General features: G+C 46.2%; 1 protein-coding gene across 2 annotated transcripts in view; it reads right to left on the reverse strand.

The window, feature by feature from the left end:
* Positions 1-3644: 3644 nt before the first annotated feature.
* The window catches only part of ATP4A (ATPase H+/K+ transporting subunit alpha), a 30347-nt gene continuing 15634 nt past the window's right edge, over positions 3645-18357 (reverse strand). For both annotated transcript variants that reach the window (XM_066572623.1, XM_066572622.1), the window contains exons 12-23: positions 16309-16501; positions 15970-16145; positions 15047-15183; positions 12980-13130; positions 12657-12825; positions 12362-12516; positions 10928-11051; positions 10584-10729; positions 10213-10346; positions 5352-5453; positions 5129-5220; positions 3645-3708 (exon numbers count right to left, since the gene is read on the reverse strand). In XM_066572623.1, coding sequence (XP_066428720.1) covers positions 3680-3708; positions 5129-5220; positions 5352-5453; positions 10213-10346; positions 10584-10729; positions 10928-11051; positions 12362-12516; positions 12657-12825; positions 12980-13130; positions 15047-15183; positions 15970-16145; positions 16309-16501 — 1608 coding nt within the window. In that variant the 3' untranslated portion in view covers positions 3645-3679. The remainder of the gene's footprint in view (positions 3709-5128; positions 5221-5351; positions 5454-10212; positions 10347-10583; positions 10730-10927; positions 11052-12361; positions 12517-12656; positions 12826-12979; positions 13131-15046; positions 15184-15969; positions 16146-16308; positions 16502-18357) is intronic.

Here is an 18357-nt window from a genome sequence, read left to right on the forward strand (position 1 = left end):
TTACTCCAGTTGCAACCAGAGCTGCATTCACTACTTTGCTCTCAAAATGCAGAACCTTGTAAGTTGGTGCGAACCCCTAATGTGTCGTACAGAGCAGGCCGTACTGCAGTGCATTGTGGGAGATGGTGTACAGTCATTGTCAGTACCCTCCCTCCCCTAGAAGTTGTTGGGTGAGACCTTCTCTGTGATTGTAACATTGTTATAAGTGATTATAATATCAGAGCAAAAGCATCATTTATTGTGGAGAACCGACTCTTGTAGGGAGGCTCTAGTACCCTGCTGTACCGCCTCTAGCTTGGATACAAGATGTGATACAGACAGGCATGGAGGCTCTAGTACCCTGTTGTACCGCCTCTAGCTTGGATACAAGATGTGATACGGGCGGGCATGGAGGCTCTAGTACCCTGTTGTACCACCTCTAGCTTGGATACAAGATGTGATACGGGGAGCATGGAGGCTCTAGTACCCTGTTGTACTGCCTCTAGCTTGGATACAAGATGTGATACAGGTGGACATGGAGGCTCTAGTACCCTGTTGTACTGCCTCTAGCTTGGATACAAGATGTGATACGGGAAGGCATGGAGGCTCTAGTACCATATTGTACCGCCTGTAGCTTGGATACAAGATGTGATACGGGCATGGAGCCTCTAGTACCCTGTTGTACCACCTCTAGCTTGGATACAAGATGTGCTACGGGTGGGCATGGAGGCTCTAGTACCCTGTTGTACAACCTCTAGGATGTGACACAGGCGGGCATGGAGGCATACAGGTTCCATATGGTATCCTGCAGCATATCGCACCGTATTTTTCCACATTTGCTGTAACTGAGCCTCTAGATTGTACGAACCCGTAGGCTATTGAAGATGGTGTCCCAGATGGTCCCATACGTGTTTTATTGGTGATTAAATCTGGCCACCGGACAGCCACAGAAGTGTGACAATGTTGTGGGGGCTTCCTGTGACCCCCTTGTGTGTGCGGCCGAGCATTATCCTGCTGGAAGCCGCCATGAGAGGAACACATGTGGCCGCAGGATGTCCTGAACATATTGCTGAGCTGTCATTGTCCCTCGTACCACTACTAGGGGGGACTGACTGTCGTATGTGATGGCCTCCTTCAAATGTCCCTCAGCCAAATACCTGGAAATGGTTCCGACAGAAACGGGGGTGTAACAATGGCGCCCCCTGTCTCTGGATGGTGGATAATGAAACCGTTGTTGCTGCTAGTGCTTGTCAGACGATCAGACGCTCCTATCTACTGGTAACAGAAAGAATTAGGTGGTCTGTAGAGGGCATCCTGAGCCCAGTCACCTTCTGTGCCCCCATCCACTGGTCCAAACACCACCTAACAGTCTGGTGAGATGCTCCTCTCTACTGGTGGTCTGTAGGGGGTCCTGAGCCCGGTCACCTTGTGTGCCCCTTACACATCCACTGGTCCCAACACCACCTAACAGTCTGGTCAGACGCTCCTCTCTACTGGTGGTCTGTCGGGGGTCCTGAGCCCGGTCACCTTGTGTGCCCCTTACACATCCACTGGTCCCAACACCTCCTAACAGTCTGATCACAACAGCCGGTGGGGGACAATTCTTCGTTCCGACCGACCATCCAGCTTCTTGGACCTCAATAATGCGCCCCTCTCAGAATCTGGTAATGGGGTGAAATCTCTTCTGAGATTAGAGGGGTCTAGTGGTCAACAAGCTCTACAAGCGGAAGAAGAGGTCACTACACACAAGGAGCCCCCGAGAGCCTCTTATAGGCCAAGGGAGGAACCACTTTTAGGGTCTCCGGTGACAAGACCGTCCATCTAATCACCACAACTCTCATCATTTACAGATCTGCCTGAGATGGAACTACATGCCGAGTTTTGCAGCCAGACAACTTTTTCTGGGGGCGGAGTGTTTTTGACAAAGTGTTTAGCTTCTACCTTGTATACATCTCCCATAATGCCATGCAGCACAGTATAGGATCTCGGCAGGCGTCTTAGCCCGTACTGGCATGGACGACAGACGCGTGAGTTCTCTGCATTGGTGAGACACAGAAATCGCGTGTCGTAATAACCGCTGAGTGCTTATAGCGAACCTCCGATCCTGGACAAACAAAGATGGCCACTCCGCTTCTCTGATGCAGACTGTATAAAAGTATACTTTGCTAGTCTAATAAGACTCTACACGCTGCTCTGACGGGCTCGTGGGGGCAGCACTGAGTGATCAAAGCAGGTATAGTTTCTTATACACTGTATACTAGTATCCATCATTAGTAGGCAGAGAAGCTGGTGCGGCCATCTTTGTTTCCCCAGGCAGTTTGTTGATGCCGACTGTCCTTCCTTCACAGGCTTGTTCACCTGACACCCGGGCCATGTGAAGGGGCTAGCGCTCAGCCCACAAATAAGTAATAATCAGCAGTACATCTCCCACTGTGTACATCTGGCCTATAGAGGAGAACGTCTGTAATGGCGATCGTGTGGCGCCATAAGCCGATTCTCAGTCCATTGAAAAGACAACAAAACGGGCGCCGATCGCCCGCTGTAAAAGGACTTGTAGACACCCACTTACATCTACGCCTCTGCCCATGGTGTTATCTCTGTTTGTGATTTTCTACGTTGGTGCGATGTGATTTGCTAGATGATGGCATGCAATTTTTCATGCTTTTTTTTCCTGAAAATTTTAAAAACTCACATGTACAGACGAGTGCGATATGGTTTTTAACTTGCCCATAGCAAATAAGGGGCGAGTTTTCTGCAATCTCGCAACGCACAGAGCCTGCACGGGAAAACTTGTCCGTGTACCTATGGCCTCATTAAAACAGAACACCCCTGTTCTTTCTGATCTACCTGCTTCACAAATACAATGTCAGAGCTGCAGTGAATACTGACACAGTAAGGCTCCTTCACACCAGCTTATACGCATTTGCGCGCACCTCAGCGCTGCGTTTTTGCAGAAAAGCACAGCTTTTTTTGCTTGTGTACTTCACTGTTCTTTTTCCGCCTGCAGGGCATGTTCATTTGCGCGCACCAAAACGCCCCGCTTAGTTCAGATATGTACTTTTTCCAGCGAAATTACGCAGCGGATTTTGCATCTAGTTTTGAATTCCACGCGCATTTGCGCCCCCCCCATCCCCCATTGACTTTTACGGTGACCTTTGGCGCGCAGAAAATCGCATGTTGCAGAAATGCGATGTTTTGTTTTTTTTCTAAATGCATCGCAGTCGCAGCAGAAACCACAGGATGAAAAGTGCAACATCATTCCGAGCTTCTTGGACCGCTATCGCGCCGCCCCGGAGATAGGATGCCTCGGTACACACCACATGCAGAAGTTACTTCAATACTTTATTTCGGCAATCTCCATCATGCAGCGCTGTGACCTCACGCGATCTACCTCTGTATCCTGCCCATTCCCGGGCATGAGAGGCGGAGTCACAGCGGAAATACAAGGTAAAAAAAAGGGCACGTCCCTCAGCCTGCGCATCTTTGCCCGGCACTGTGGAGCGACACTGCAGCTGTACCCAGAGGAGCCCGCCGGCCGCGCCACTTCTGAGATCAACGGTTCCAGATTTCTTATATACAACAGATTCTGTGATTCGTGGAATGATCGGAGAAAATCCAGAAGCGGCTCCTTGTGAGCGAAGGGGCTGGACTTCCTGTGTCTTCAGCTGTGGAGGAGGGTGTGTGACGGGGTCCGGGGTGTCTAGTAGTAAAGCTCTTTGTCCCACCAGCCTGCGGAGAAAGTCAATGAGTATGATTTAAAGGGCCGGTAACATGAAGCCGTTTCGTACATTTGGGCTGGAGTAAATGATCTGTACAGGACTATTGCTCGGTGCAGGTTTATGATTGCAAAAGTATTTGCACCCACAGCTCTCCCCTTACTAGTAAGATTAGGCCATGCTGATGAAATGATTATCACCTCTGGAGGACAGCAGAGACTTAGCGCCCTAAAGAATCGTGGGAAGGAAAATATGGCGAACTCCCATCAGATAGAAGCTGCACTGAGCGCTCCCGGTGGTGGTGGTGGGGATCTCACTGGTAATCCCTGCTCTTTGTTTAGCTACACGAGACTCTGGTAGTCTGAGATCCGCCTCCTGTGACCCTCCGACCCTGGAGAAACAAAGATGGCCACAGCAGCTCCTCTGACTGCCTGATGCACTCTGCGTATTCGTATGCAGAATTAGGCTAAGACCCTACAAGCTGCTTTGATTAACCCCTTAGTGATGCAGTTTATTTTGGTCCCAAGAATGTGCCAATTTTGGGGGGGGGATTTTCTCCACTTTTTGAAAGCCATAACTTTTTTTTATTTTTCAGTCAACATGGCCACATGAGGGCTTGTTTCTTCCACAGACAGGGCTCTGTGAGGGCTTGGTTTTGCACGGCTAGCTGTAGTTTTACTGGTGCCATTTTGGGGTACATATGGCTTTTTTGATCATTTTCATTGCATTTTTTTGGGAGGTGAAATGAACCAAAAAATCTTTTTGGCTCAGGTTTTTTTTTTTTATTATAGCATTTGCCATGCAGGGTAAAAAGTGTGTATTGTATGGGGCTTTGCAAATGTGACAATACCAAATGTGTTTCTTTTCATTTATTTTTGAAACAAAAAGGAGAGAGTGCATTTTTTTACGTGTTTATTTACCATTTTTATTTATTGATTTACCTTTTTTATGTCCCTGTAGGGGATTCGAACCCGTGATCCTTTTGAGTGCTCTAATAATACATTGCAATACTTTTGTACCACAATGCATTATCACTATTCTTAATGATCACAGGCCACGGCAGACCCTCACGCCATTGTATGATGTCCAGTTGCCAATCATGTTACAGAGGGAGCACCCTCCCTCTTTGAACTCTTTACATGTCACAATCAACTTTGATTGCGGCATGTAAGGCTGTAACGGTGGGGATCAGTGTTTTCACCCATGCCTGCCGTTGCACCTGATAACTGTCTGTCTGTCACAGCGGGCTCCTTTGAGCCAGTGTCTTCCATAGGACATGTGTGCTCTTTGCGGTAGTCCCTTCCCACCCAGGCTGTAATTACATGCCCTGGGATGGGAAGAGGTTAAAAATACAGCACTGATCTGTATCTCTGCCTTCATCTATTTATGAATATCTCCCCTATGTATACGGTCTATAGGGTAGATTTACTCACTTCCTGGGTGTCTGCGGACTCCAAGTTTACGGATTTCATCATAAACGAAAATCAAGATGCCAAACGGCACAGGGACGAGCCACCACTGGTACCTGCAAAGATGGAGATGGTGAGATGTAGATGGGGTAACAGACAAGAATCCCTTCTGGGGTCAGATGAGATCTGTCCATATAATATCCAGAGGTCAACGCAAAGGACATGTGAATCGTATATGTTCTCTTACCGGATGGGCATGAAGTTGAAGACGTTTGGCATTCCAGGGCAGTAGCACAAGAAGTTACCAAGACACAACTGGAAGACGATGGCGATCAACAAGACCTTATTTCTGAGGAAGGAATTATAAGTGCGGAGTATTAAGTACCGACATTTACAGTTACAATCAAAGTTACAAACTTTCAGTTGTTTGCAAAAAAACTATTTAAATAGCGCTACACAACTAATCTAACACGCGGTTTATTTCATCTTGCAGGTTTTTGTGCGCACAAATGCACTGCATATTTGGGCATCCAAAAAAGTTTGCAGAAGGGCCCATTTATTTGCTGTGCCTATTCACTCCAATGGCCTATTGTGGTGCGTAATACACACTAAAACAGGACATGCTACGTATTTTTTCACATGACTGAACATCATGGACTGTATTTACTGCATATTACGCATGCAAGAATTGCATGCATAATACGCTCTGCAAATACACTTGTGTGAATGAGCCCTAAGAATTATTCATCCCCTCCATGACGAGCCCCTATTGCTGTTATGAGCTGCTGCAGACATGGTTCATTGCCGTGCGGCAGCTTCTGACAGTGTTTCGTAAAGGAATCTCAGCCCTTTCCTCATGGCCAATGGCCTTCAGGTCACTAATATTCTCGGGTTTCTATGCTGCAACTGCCTTCTTCACGTCCTGCCAATGATTCTCTATAGCAATGTTCCCCAACTCCAGTCCTCAGGGACCCCAACAGGTCATGTTTTCAGGATTTCCTCAGTATTGCACAGGTGATGTAATTATTGTCGGTGCCTCAGACATTGCCACAGGTGGTCTTACCATAGGATATCCTGAAAACATGACCTGTTGACGGTTCCTGAGGACTGGAGTTGGGGACCCCTGCCCTATAGGGTTCAAATTGGTTGACAGTCACTTTGGGATCTTCCAGGACTACTTCTGAAATCAGGCCCTGGTGGACTTTGAATAAAAAAAACTTTCTTTCAGAGGGGTGAGTGTGGCGCGACCTTCAGACATAAATGACCGAACTTGGATAATTGCGAAAAGGATAATAATCTTTATTTGTATAGCGCCAACATATTCCGCAGCGCTTACATAGACAGGGGAATACAGAAAGACAAAAAAAATACAAAAATTACAGAACCGCGGTTACATAGTAATCAGTTGATGGAAACAATGGGGGTGAGGGTCCTGCTCCAACGAGCTTACATACTACGAATAGTAGGGTGATACAGAAGGCACAGGGCTGGAGATGTGCATGGTATGGCAAGGTGGAGAGTGAGGGATGCTATACAGATAGACAATGGTCAGACATTTGGCCGTGTGATGGCAGAATTGGTATGACTGCAGGAGCGGTTTATGATGGCTAGCAGAGATTGCAGTCAATAGGTCAGGGAGCATGTTATCAGGCGGAGTACAGAGGGGTTTGTTTAGGGTATGCCATATGCCTCCCTGAAGAGGTGCATTTTTAAAACACGCATGAAGTTCTGCTAGTCCTGGATTGCTCGGTAACCTTTGGTAGTGCATTCCAGAGGACCGGTGCTGCTCCGGAGAAGTCTTGGAGGCGAGAATGAGAAGTTGAATTAAAGGTGCACTCAGTCTGGTTTCGTTAGCAGAGCGGAGGGTCCGGGCTGGGTGATGGATTGAGATGAGGGAGGCAATATAGGGGGGCACTGTGCTGTGAAGGTAGCGAGTTTAAATTGAATTCTGTATTTAACGGGCAGCCAGTGCAGTGACCGGCACAGGGCAGAGGCGTCCGAGTAGCGGCTGGACAGGAAGATGAGCCTGACTGCCGCATTTAAGATGGATTGGAGAGCATAGAGTCTGGTGCAGGGAAAGCCGATCAGCAACAGTTGCAATAATTGAGCCGGGAGTGGATGAGGGCAACAGTAATAATAATAATAATAATAATAATCTTTATTTGTATAGCGCCAACATATTCCGCAGCGCTTACATAAGCATTTACACAGTAAGCGTTTTTAACGTGTCTACAGTGAGAAAAGAGCGGATTCTTGCGATGTTCTTGAGGTGCAGCTGACATGTTCGGGCCAGAGATTGGATGTAGGGGGTAAATGATAGATCAGTGTCGAATATGACCCCAAGGCAGCGGGCATGTTGTCTGGGAGTTATGGTGGCGCCACACACTGAGATGGAGATGTCAGGAGGAGGTCGGTTAGTGGAGGGCGGAAACACCAGTAAGTCAGTTTTAGAGAGGTTTAGTTTTAGAGAGAGGACATAGTGTTAGAGACAGCGGACAGACAGTCGGTGATGTTTTGGAGGAAAGGTGCAGAGATGTCACGGGCAGAGGTGTATAGCTGGGTGTCGTCAGCGTAGAGGTGGTATTGGAGGCCAAATCTCCTGATGGTTTGTCCAATAGGGCTGTGTAGATAGAGAAAAGGAGGGGGCCGAGGACCGAGCCCTGGGGGACCCCAACAGCAAGGGGAAGAGGAGGGGTGGTAGAGCCAGCAAAGGAGACACTGAAAGAGCGGTCAGATAGGTAGAAGGAGAACCAGGGGAGAGCAGTGTCCTTTAGGCCGATGGAGCGAAGCATACTGAGGAGGAGTTTGTGGTCAACAGTGTCAAATGCTGCTGAGAGGTCGAGGAGGATCAGTAGGGAGTAATCGCCCCTCGGTTTGGCTGTCAGTAGGTCATTGTATACCCTTGTAAGGGCGGTTTCTGTCGAGTGTTGGTGTCAGAAGCCAGACTGTAGGGGGTCTAGGAGAGAGTTCTCTGATAGATAGCTTACAAGGCGGGAGTAAAAAGGATCTCAATTTCTTAAAAAAAAGCATTAAAACGCGTTTCGAGGTACATAGACCTCTTCCTCAGTGCTCGCTGGGGACACACGAGAATTCTTTCGGCACTTAGAAATGGCCTTTGGTGGACTTTGAGGTCCGTTTGGGATCATTGTTCTGTTAGGGGGGTCCAATGACATCCACATTTCAGAATCTTCACAAGAGACACGTTATGCCTTCTGTGAAGAAGCTGAAATTTGGATGGCATTGGACCTGCTAATTGATGGAATCCATCTTGTCTTCCACACGCCACAGGTTTACAGTGCCAGAAGAAGGAAAGCAGACCCCCACCATGTTTCACTGAAGGCAGCTGGTTCTTTTCAGCCTATGCTTCATTCTTCCTCCAGACATACTGCTGATCCATGGGCCTGAAAAGTTCCAGTTTTCTTCCATCACTCCACAAAACAGAATCCCAAAACTTCTGTGATTATTTATATGGTTTTGAGCATATCGGAGCTGACTTTTCTTCCACTTTTGGCTTACTAGAGGTGCACGTCTTGGAGTTTGGGCATGAAGACCTTCAGGGTTTGGTATTACTGTAAAAAGGATACCTCAGTGCTTGCTGCCACCAGATCTGGCTGCAGGTCTTCTGTAGTCACTGGAGGGTTTTTGACCAGGAATCAGATGGCAGCCAGTGCTAACTTCCTGATTCTGCCAGTGTTCCTTTAACTTCCAGCTGCATCTCTAGGAATATTCAGCGCCTCTGCTATCTTTTTGTATCCTTTTCTTTGTTTATGTAAGGTAATGATCTCAACTTTTTGAACCCCTCTTGTGATTTAGCCAGATTTGTAACTTGCATTCAAACATCACAGTCAACAAAGTCCCCTCCAATCCAGGTATTTGGTTTGTTTTATCTCAAGCACACCTGATGCAACTAATGAAGCCCTTGATTACTGGCATCAGGTGTGTTTGGGACAAGACCTGATTTGCGAATGTGTGCTGTGATGGTATAAGAGATTCTATTCTCCAGAGCAACACCAGTCCTCTGGAACGCACTATCCCAAAACATCTGGGCAATCCATGATTCACAAAACTTCAGGCGTGCCCTAAAAACGCACCTCTTCAGGGAGGCATACCATATCCCCTAAATGAAACCCCTCTGTACTCCACCTGATAATATGCTCCCTGTCCTAGTGACTGCAATCCCTGCTAGCCGCCATCAACCCCCCCCTGCAGTCACACCGATTCAGCCACTATATGGCCTGACCATTGTTTATGTATATAGCATCCCTCACTCTCCACCTCGCCATACCGGGCACATCTCCAGCCCCTGTACCTTCTGTATCACCCCATTATCTGTAGTATGTAAGCTCATTGGAGCAGGACCCTCACCCCTACTGTCTCCATCAACTGATTACTACGAGTCACTGTGGTTTTTATATTTTTGTGCTTTTGTCTTTCTGTCTTCCTCCTGTGTTTGTAATGTTGGCGCTATACAAATAAAGATTATGATTATTCTATTCAGAGAATTGGATTATTCTGAGACTGCAGTAATCTTTAAAAGTGGCATTTTAGGTTAAATTTAGAGAAACCACTTGTTATATTAAGTTGTGTTTGAACTATTTAAATTGTTCTTGTTTGTTCTTTTTTTTTTCTTTTTAAACAGCTGAAAGTTTGTAAATTTGGGGAAAAAACCTAGTTTTCACTTGGTGGAGGGGTTAAATAATTTTAATTACAGCTCCATATAACATAGTCAAACTCCTTTAGGCCTCATGTCCACTGGGTAAATGGAATTGCGGAATCCGCAGCTGATTTTGCCCATAGGGAATCATTGGCCATCCGCGGATGGCATTTTAAAAGAATTGCGTTTTTGACGCGCGGGAGAAAAAACGCGGCATGCTCCATTTTGCTGCGGATTCCACGCAGATCGGCCACATTGCTATCACATTGATAGCAATGTGTGCGGATATCTGCGGGCAAAAAAAATTCCATTTAAAGCAAATGCGCTTGGAATCTGCGCGGATTATATTTTTCAAGTGGACATGAGGCCTTAATCTAGAACTACATGCTGTTGAGTCTGAGATGCCCTGACAATAAAAAGGACTCCATACAAGGACACGGCTGTACTCACGCACCTGAAAAATCCCTGCTGGAAGACGGAGAGACGTCTGGTTTTTCTGATGAGGACATCGGCGATCTGGCAGATCTCAATACTGAGGAAGAAGACGGTGTAACAGTTGTACTGCTGGTAGAGGCGCTGGCTGAATGTCTGGAAGGTAAAGTCAAGGTTAATATAGACTAAAGCAAAGCTATAGAATCTATTGACTGCCCCAACTGTGCCCTAGGGACCCCTGCAGGATGTCAGGGAGAACTGCCCTTAAAGCATTTACCATTGATGCATCATAAGGAGAAAGAAAGAGGACCCAGAATTGGGGTGTGCTGCCCCCTTCTCTGTGGGCCCTTAACTGTATTACATTTTGCTCAGATAATGGTATTGTAGCATTACCCATTCCTGGCCGTAGCTGTCCTCCAAATCCTGTAAGTGTTGGTTCTCCCAATTGGCGCGGAGTCCCACACAATAGTGCGGGTACCAGCCCTCCTGCGCCATCGTCGTGAAGTAATCCACGAAGCCAGCAAATGACTGAATGACACCTGAAAACAGAGAAGACGGAGATGGGACTTAATGTGCTGCATTGTTCATTGTCGCGGATCAAGTCCTCATTGAGGACTAATTTACCAAGTCAACCATCCTGCAGTCTGGAGGGGAGGGGGATATATTTCACCACCACGATCTAGATCAATATCCATCTTTTGTCTCATTTCCACATCCCATATTTCCTCTTCACCTACCTATTTGGAAGTAGGAGTACACAGCAAGAGATTCATTCACCAGACGGTCGCGGCGAGGGTTTCTTGGCTTCAGGTGCATGATGTCGCTCTCTGCCTTCTCATAGGCCAGAGATACAGAGGGGAACTAAACACAGAAAGGGTCATGCTTTATAATGCCTGTTTCTGGAACATGTATACCAGTAAAGGAAAAAAACTACAGTTACATCCTGTATTATACTCCAGAGCTGCATTCACTATTCTGCTGGTAGAGTCACTGTGTACATCAGAGGCGTAACTTGAAGCTATTGGGCCCCAATGCAAAACCTGGAACGGGGCCCCCAACTATAATGCTTTATTCATAGTACTGGGCTTCCTATATGGAGAAGAGAGGCCTTATGGGCCCCCCAAGGCTCCTGGGTCTGGGTGCAACCTCATCCCCTGCATCCTCTATAGTTAAGCCCCTGGTGTACATACATTACTTATCCTGTACTGCTCCTGAGTTACATCCTGTATTATACTCCAGAGCTGCACTCACTATTCTGCTGGTGGAGTCACTGTGTACATACATTACTTATCCTGTACTGATCCTGAGTTACATCCTATATTATACTCCAGAGCTGCATTCACTATGCTGCTGGTGGAGTCACTGTGTACATACATTACTTATACTGTACTGATCCTGAGTTACATCTTGTATAATACTCCAGAGCTGCATTCACTATTCTGCTGGTGGAGTCACTGTGTACATACATTACTTATCCTGTACTGCTCCTGAGTTACATCCTGTATTATACTCCAGAGCTACACTCACTATTCTGCTGGTGGAGTCACTGTACATACATTACTTATCCTGTATTTATCCACAGTTACATCCTGTATTATACTTCAGAGCTGCACTCACTATTCTGCTGGTGGAGTCACTGTGTACATACATTACTTATCCTGTACTGATCCTGAGTTACATCCTGTATTATACCCCAGAGCTGCACTCACTATTCTGCTGGTGGAGTCACTGTGTACATACATTACTTATCCTGTATGAATCCTGAGTTACATCCTGTATTATACTCCAGAGCTGCACTCATTATTCTGCTGGTGGAGTCACTGTGTACATACATTACTTATTCTGTACTGATCCTGAGTTATATCCTGTATTATACTCCAGAGCTGCACTCACTATTCTGCTGGTGGAGTCACTGTGTGCATACATTACTTATCCTGTACTGCTCCTGAGTTACATCCTGTATTATACTCCAGAGCTGCACTCACTATTCTGCTGGTGGAGTCACTGTGTACATACATTACGTATCCTGTACTGTTCATGAAGATACTGAACAAATAGAATGCTGAAAGGTTTCAGCAACGAAGCCTGCAGAATTATGAATACAGCTGTGGAGTATCATATCGGCTATAATTAAGTATTCTCAGGTTTCTGGCTTAGTGTGCAGTACTCACAATATCAGTACACAGCTCAATGAAGAGGATGGTGATGCAGCCCAGGGGTAGGGGGACACTGGCTGTGATGTAGATGAGATATGGCGCCAGTTCTGGGATGTTCTTGGTCAGTGTGTAGGCAATGGATTTTTTCAGATTGTCAAAGATCAGACGTCCTGAGAGAAAAGACAACAGTGCAGAGTATTATGTGCAGCAGGCAGTGGGGACCCCAACTGTGAAAACACGACTGTCCTGTACTTTGCACTTTCTCAGCATTGTCACAAGATGGCGCCAGGTGCCAGCAGTCTTGGCTTACCCTGTTCTACTCCTGTGACGATGGAGGCAAAATTATCGTCCAAGAGGATCATGTCGGCTGCGTTCTTGGCAGCATCAGATCCAGCAATTCCCATAGCGATTCCAATGTCGGCCTTCTTCAGAGCGGGAGAGTCATTGACACCATCACCTGTCACCGCTACAATGGCCCCCTGTAAGAATAAGAAGGGCTGTAGTCAGAGCTGATAGATTGTGAGCTCTTGAGATTACTGCACCCCTTGTGTTATTATGTGCCCCGACTTAATTTTGCACACTGATAGATGAAGATAGACGATGATGACATTACATGATCAGAGCGGTATTTACCAGTTTCTGACAACTTTCCACAATGATCAGCTTCTGCTGGGGGGACGTACGGGCAAACACCATCTCTGGGTGCATCCTCAAGACTTCCACCAACTCCTCGCTGCTCATGTCTTTCAGCTGCCCACCATTAACGACGCAAGCCCGGGCATCTCTGAGGAGTCACATATGGGCACATTAGTGATGACAAATATATTGTGTACACTATGTTGACAAAAGTATTGCCCCCCCTCCCCACCAAACCTGTGCTCTTAGGTGATGTGAGAGCATTAGGTATAAAGAAGAAGATCACACAGGTATATCTCACTACAGAAACCATCAGATGCCACCAGGTGTAGAGCCAACAATGGGGTCTGGTGGTGGGGATGTCACCAGGTGTAGAGCTGACAACAGGGTCTGGTGTTGGGATGTCACCAGGTGTAGAGCTGACAATGGGGTCTGGTGGGGGGATGCCACCAGGTGTAGAGCTGACAATGGGGTCAGGTGTTGGGATGTCACCAGGTGTAGTGCTGACAACGGGGTCTGGTGGGGGGATGCCACTAGGTGTAGAGCTGACAATGGGGTCTGATGGGTGGATTTCAGCAGGTGTACAGCGGACAATGGGGTCTGGTGGTGGGATGTCACCAGGTGTAGAGCTGACAACAGGGTCGGATGGTGGGATGTCATCAGGTGTAGAGCTGACAATGGGGTCTGGTGGTGGGATGTCACCAGGTGTAGAGCTGACAATGGGTTCGGGTGGTGGGATGTCACCAGGTGTAAAGCTGACAACGGGGGTCTGGTGGTGAGATGTCACCAGGTGTAGAGCTGACAATGGGGTCTGGTAGTGGATGTCACCAGGTGTAGATCTTATAATGGGGTCTGGTGGGGGGGCTGTCACCAGGTGTAGAGCTGATAATGGGGTCTGGTGGGGGGGATGTCACCAACCAATCAGTATGGGACATCACAGCACTTTTGGACCTTCCAGAGTCCACTGTTGGCCATGTTATTGGGAGGTGAAAGCCATTCGGTGTGTGCGGTGCTGCCACTTTAAGGGAGACCTCATAAACTGACAGAACTTGGACAATGAAGCCTTATACAGGTAGTGAAGGGATCACGCACATCATCTGCTGAAACAGTCAATCAGCTGGTCTCACAGGCCTTTGGAAAATCTATTCGCACCAAAACCATCTGTAGGGAACTGCATGAGAAGGGTCCCCATGGACGAGTAGTTGCAAGCAAGCCCAACATCACAGCAGTGATTGCACAGCGGTACCTGCGATGGCCTTGGAGCGTTAAACTGTAAATGAGTGGAAGCAAGTGTTGCTGTGGACAGCTGAATCACAGGACACCATCTTTCGATCGGATGGCCACACTTGACCAGTGCCTGGAGAGTGGTTTCTACATGACTGCATCGTCCCCACAGTGAAGTTTGGAGGATGTGCTGGTATGATGTTGGGGATGTTTCTGCTGGGAAGGACTAGGGCCATTGGTTATAGTGAAGTCCATGCCCAACACCAATGGGTACGGAGACATTCTGGACAGTGTAGCATTACCTCCCCTGTAGGAATACTTTGGTACAGCTCTGTATCTCTACCAAGATAACTGAGCTCCATTTTTTACAGCAGGCAGTATTGAGGCTTGGCTGGAGGAGCAGAACGTCTACAAATTCCATTGGCCAGCCCAAAGTCTGGATTTCAATCCCATCGAGCATCTTCAGGATGAACTAGAGTGCTATATCCATGGATGCCCAACAAACCTATCATCCCCTGCATTAGTATCTGAAGCTTTCCCCAAGGAACAGAGGCAAATTTGGATGAAAGCGGCCGAAGAGGGTCACTGCGGTCATTGAGGCCAAAGGCGGTTCAACATCGGATGGAAAAATGTAATTACAATTTCAACACCTTCTATGTGCATCCAATACAACATACACATATTAGTAAAAAGCAAACATCCTGCCAAAATTTTCCCCACTTTAAACTCAGTCTAAAATAACATAAAATAGTTCTGCCAATTTGCTAATTTGTCATCTCCTCACTCCCACATGTGCCGGATTAGCAGAGGTTTACTATTCAATGATGGGTTTACTATTACCGTTTGTTCACTTGCTCTACAGGAATGCGCAGGCGAGCTGCAATGTCTTCCACTGTCTCGCTGCCTTCGGAGATGATACCGACACTGGCTGCGATAGCCTTGGCTGTGATTGGATGATCTCCGGTGACCATGATGACCTGAGAGGAAGAAACAAAATCAAATTATCACCTGGAACCGGACATACATTTATTTTCTGCTTTATGCCACCATAAGAAATCAGAGAAGAAAATGGAAATTACTGCATGGCATCAAAAAACTGGTTGCACAAATTCATGACGATTTTTGATACTCTCAACACTGGCATAAATATTTCAGAAGGTTTTATGGCAGGGTACGCTATATGTACAGAGATCACACACAGGCCTGGTGCCCCCAACACCAATTTAGACTCAATAAAACTCTCACATCCCTTATCAATGGACTACTTAAGTATTTTCCCCTCCGCTCATCCTGTTCTATTATTGTTTTAGGTACAAATTAATCACACCATGTCTGTGCCCTTTTATGTGTATATACTGTATATATATGTGTGTGTCTTCATATCATACCCGATGAAGAATCCTAGGTAGATCTGAAAGCTTGCTGCAACAGCATCTCTTTTTGTTAGCCATTACAAGGTATCATATCTACAAAATTACTTTGTTCTGAAAACAAATCACATTTTGCTCTACTGGCTAACCAAGCATTTTTTCATTTTACTAGATGGGTTTCTATTTAATAGCACTCCATGTGGCCACACTTGGTATTGCAAGCAAAATTTGGGTCCATCTACCAGGAAGTTGTAAATGATAGTAATCCTAATGACGTCAACCTGCAGAACAGCATCATTAACACAGCGATCTTGACAGAATTAAAGTAGATGTGTCCTATTTTTAATAGTATGGAGATGCTGTAGAATCTCGTACAATTTCCTATTCACTTACTCTGATTCCAGCAGTTCTACATTTCATGACTGCATCAGGTACAGTGGCTCTAGGGGGGTCAATCATAGAGATTAATCCGGCAAAGCACAGGCCATTGGTGGGGAAGTTCATGTCTTCAGTGTCAAAGTTAAATCCACGGGGAAACTCCTTCTCGTTGAGGTAGAGATGACAGAAACCTGATGGGTATAATAAATGGTAGCTGCACAATGTCCAACCATGATGCACTGAAAGCTGAAATTTCAACAATGTCCCTACAGGAACTCTTTATCAAAGTTTTTCCACCATAGAGTGAAGAGCATCTTGAGGTGTGAAGTCTACACTGACTCCATGTTTACTTACCCAAGACTCTCTCTCCAAGACCTCCAAGGTCCATGTAAGCTGTCTGGAAGGCTTCTTGCCATTGAGTGTCCAGAGGAAGCTCCTGTCCTTTAATCATGATGGTGGAACATCTCTCCAAGATACGTTCCGGAGCACCCTTCATCACAAGCAGGTAGCGCAGGTCCAAAGGGTCTTGCAGTTCATGGATGGACAACTAGAAAATAACACATATTCATCATTCCTAGGATGTCATCGGTATGTGATTATTTTGGTTTGGCTAGGGATGCAGGGAACAAAGGAGCGGGACTGGAGAATTATTGGTGCCTTTGGTGTTGAAGGAAACAGCTTACAGAAAACCATGAAAATAAACAGGAATCCTTGACAAAAGTCAAGTTTCTCTTGTAGGAAAAATGGTCAAATGTACTTTTTATGTTAATCCTGGAAATATCAAAAGAAAGTGACTGAGGAAGACAATGATGGCTAGAGAGAAAAGTAGAAGAAGAGGTCAGCCAGCCTAAAGAAGTATGAAGCCAATCAGAATCATGAGGAAGCCATTGAGAAGCTTGAAGGTCTAAACAGAAGGCAGGAGTGTAACGCAGCAGGTGTGGATCCATTGTGTTACTGCCTGATTTGGCTTTGAGTTACTCCTGAAGGCTTCTCTGAGTCCCCTGCTTTTCACCCTTTAACCCCTTTTTGTGGGATCTGGTCCTTGCTTCAGGAAACTTCCAGGCCATTTTTAGAGTAATAATATTTGTATTCTATTGTATATATACCTTGTCATGTGTTTCTTACATCAGCCTAGGCAAACACGTGTGTATATATGTATATTTGTATATCTACTTTCCTAGGAAATGGCTAGCAGTTAAATGGTTAACTGAATCAATATTGTACACTGGTGTGTGTTGGATTCTTGTGCGGTATCTCCAACACACTCCTACACACGGTTCTCAGGACTAGCAGTGTCTCCAGATGTGTTTCTTACGAGAAAGACCTGGGATGCCCACCCTCATAAGGGAGGGGGCGCTCCTCAGGCAGAGATATTAATAATGTCTATTCTAGCTGCGTTTCTTAGAAATTACATGTTAGTAGCAACATACACCTTAAGGCATTAACATATGTTAATCATTAGAGTCATTACATATTAAGCCAATCATGAGTTGTTATGACGTTGGGGGCATATATTTGTATTACTGCCTGATTTCCACTATATCTGTATCGTGATGTTAATAATAAATCCAGACATGTACTGATGGTTAACCAACATGGAGTCAGACTCAGTTACCTTGCATGTATGCTACTTCTCATTATAATTAATTTGGAGCAGACAGTGAATTCAGCTGGAATATTATTCCCATGACACCATTTTCCCTGGAGTAGTCTCAGTGCAGTGACAACTGACCCAGGTGGACCAAAAGGCACTGGAGAATGGTACTGAGGGATCATGCTAGAACAGAGTCAGATGACAGACCAAGGTCTGGGCAGGTGGAATTTATGCAATATGCTAACTCAGGCTGGAGGTCAGAGTAAGTGACGCTCAGGCAAGATGTAGTCAGAAAGCTGGCAGAGGTTGGGATGGGCAGAGTTTGTGAAAGCTGGATATATTGTACAGGCAAAGGCTCAAAACAGAGTAGTAAGCAGAATACTGGAACAGCTTCACTTGGAACACAAGAAATCTTTTGCTCAGGCACACTACAGTAGGTAGTAGGTTATTTAGTACCTTAAATAACCTGGGAAGCATTTGGATAGACTGGAGACAGAAAACTTGGCTGTGCATGCTGGCCCTTTAAGAGGAGGGTTGTGTATACACACACGCCCTATGGGCAGAGTCAGCATCTGGGGGAATGGTGGAGTGTCTTTCGCAAAAAAAAATGCCAAGCAGCAGGATGCCAATGGCCAAGACTGGCGGGAGGGAGATGTGAGAAGAGGAACCACCAGTCACGGCTGGTGGCCATGACAAGAAGATTCTGGTGAAAGGATAGTAATATTAGGCTAGAACTGACTTGATGGAACTTACTACTACTTCCACTACGATTACTACTATCGCCACTACAATATCTACTACAACTATTA

This window comes from Eleutherodactylus coqui, chromosome 6 (assembly GCF_035609145.1).
Source record: "Eleutherodactylus coqui strain aEleCoq1 chromosome 6, aEleCoq1.hap1, whole genome shotgun sequence".
Lineage (NCBI taxonomy): Eukaryota > Metazoa > Chordata > Amphibia > Anura > Eleutherodactylidae > Eleutherodactylus > Eleutherodactylus coqui.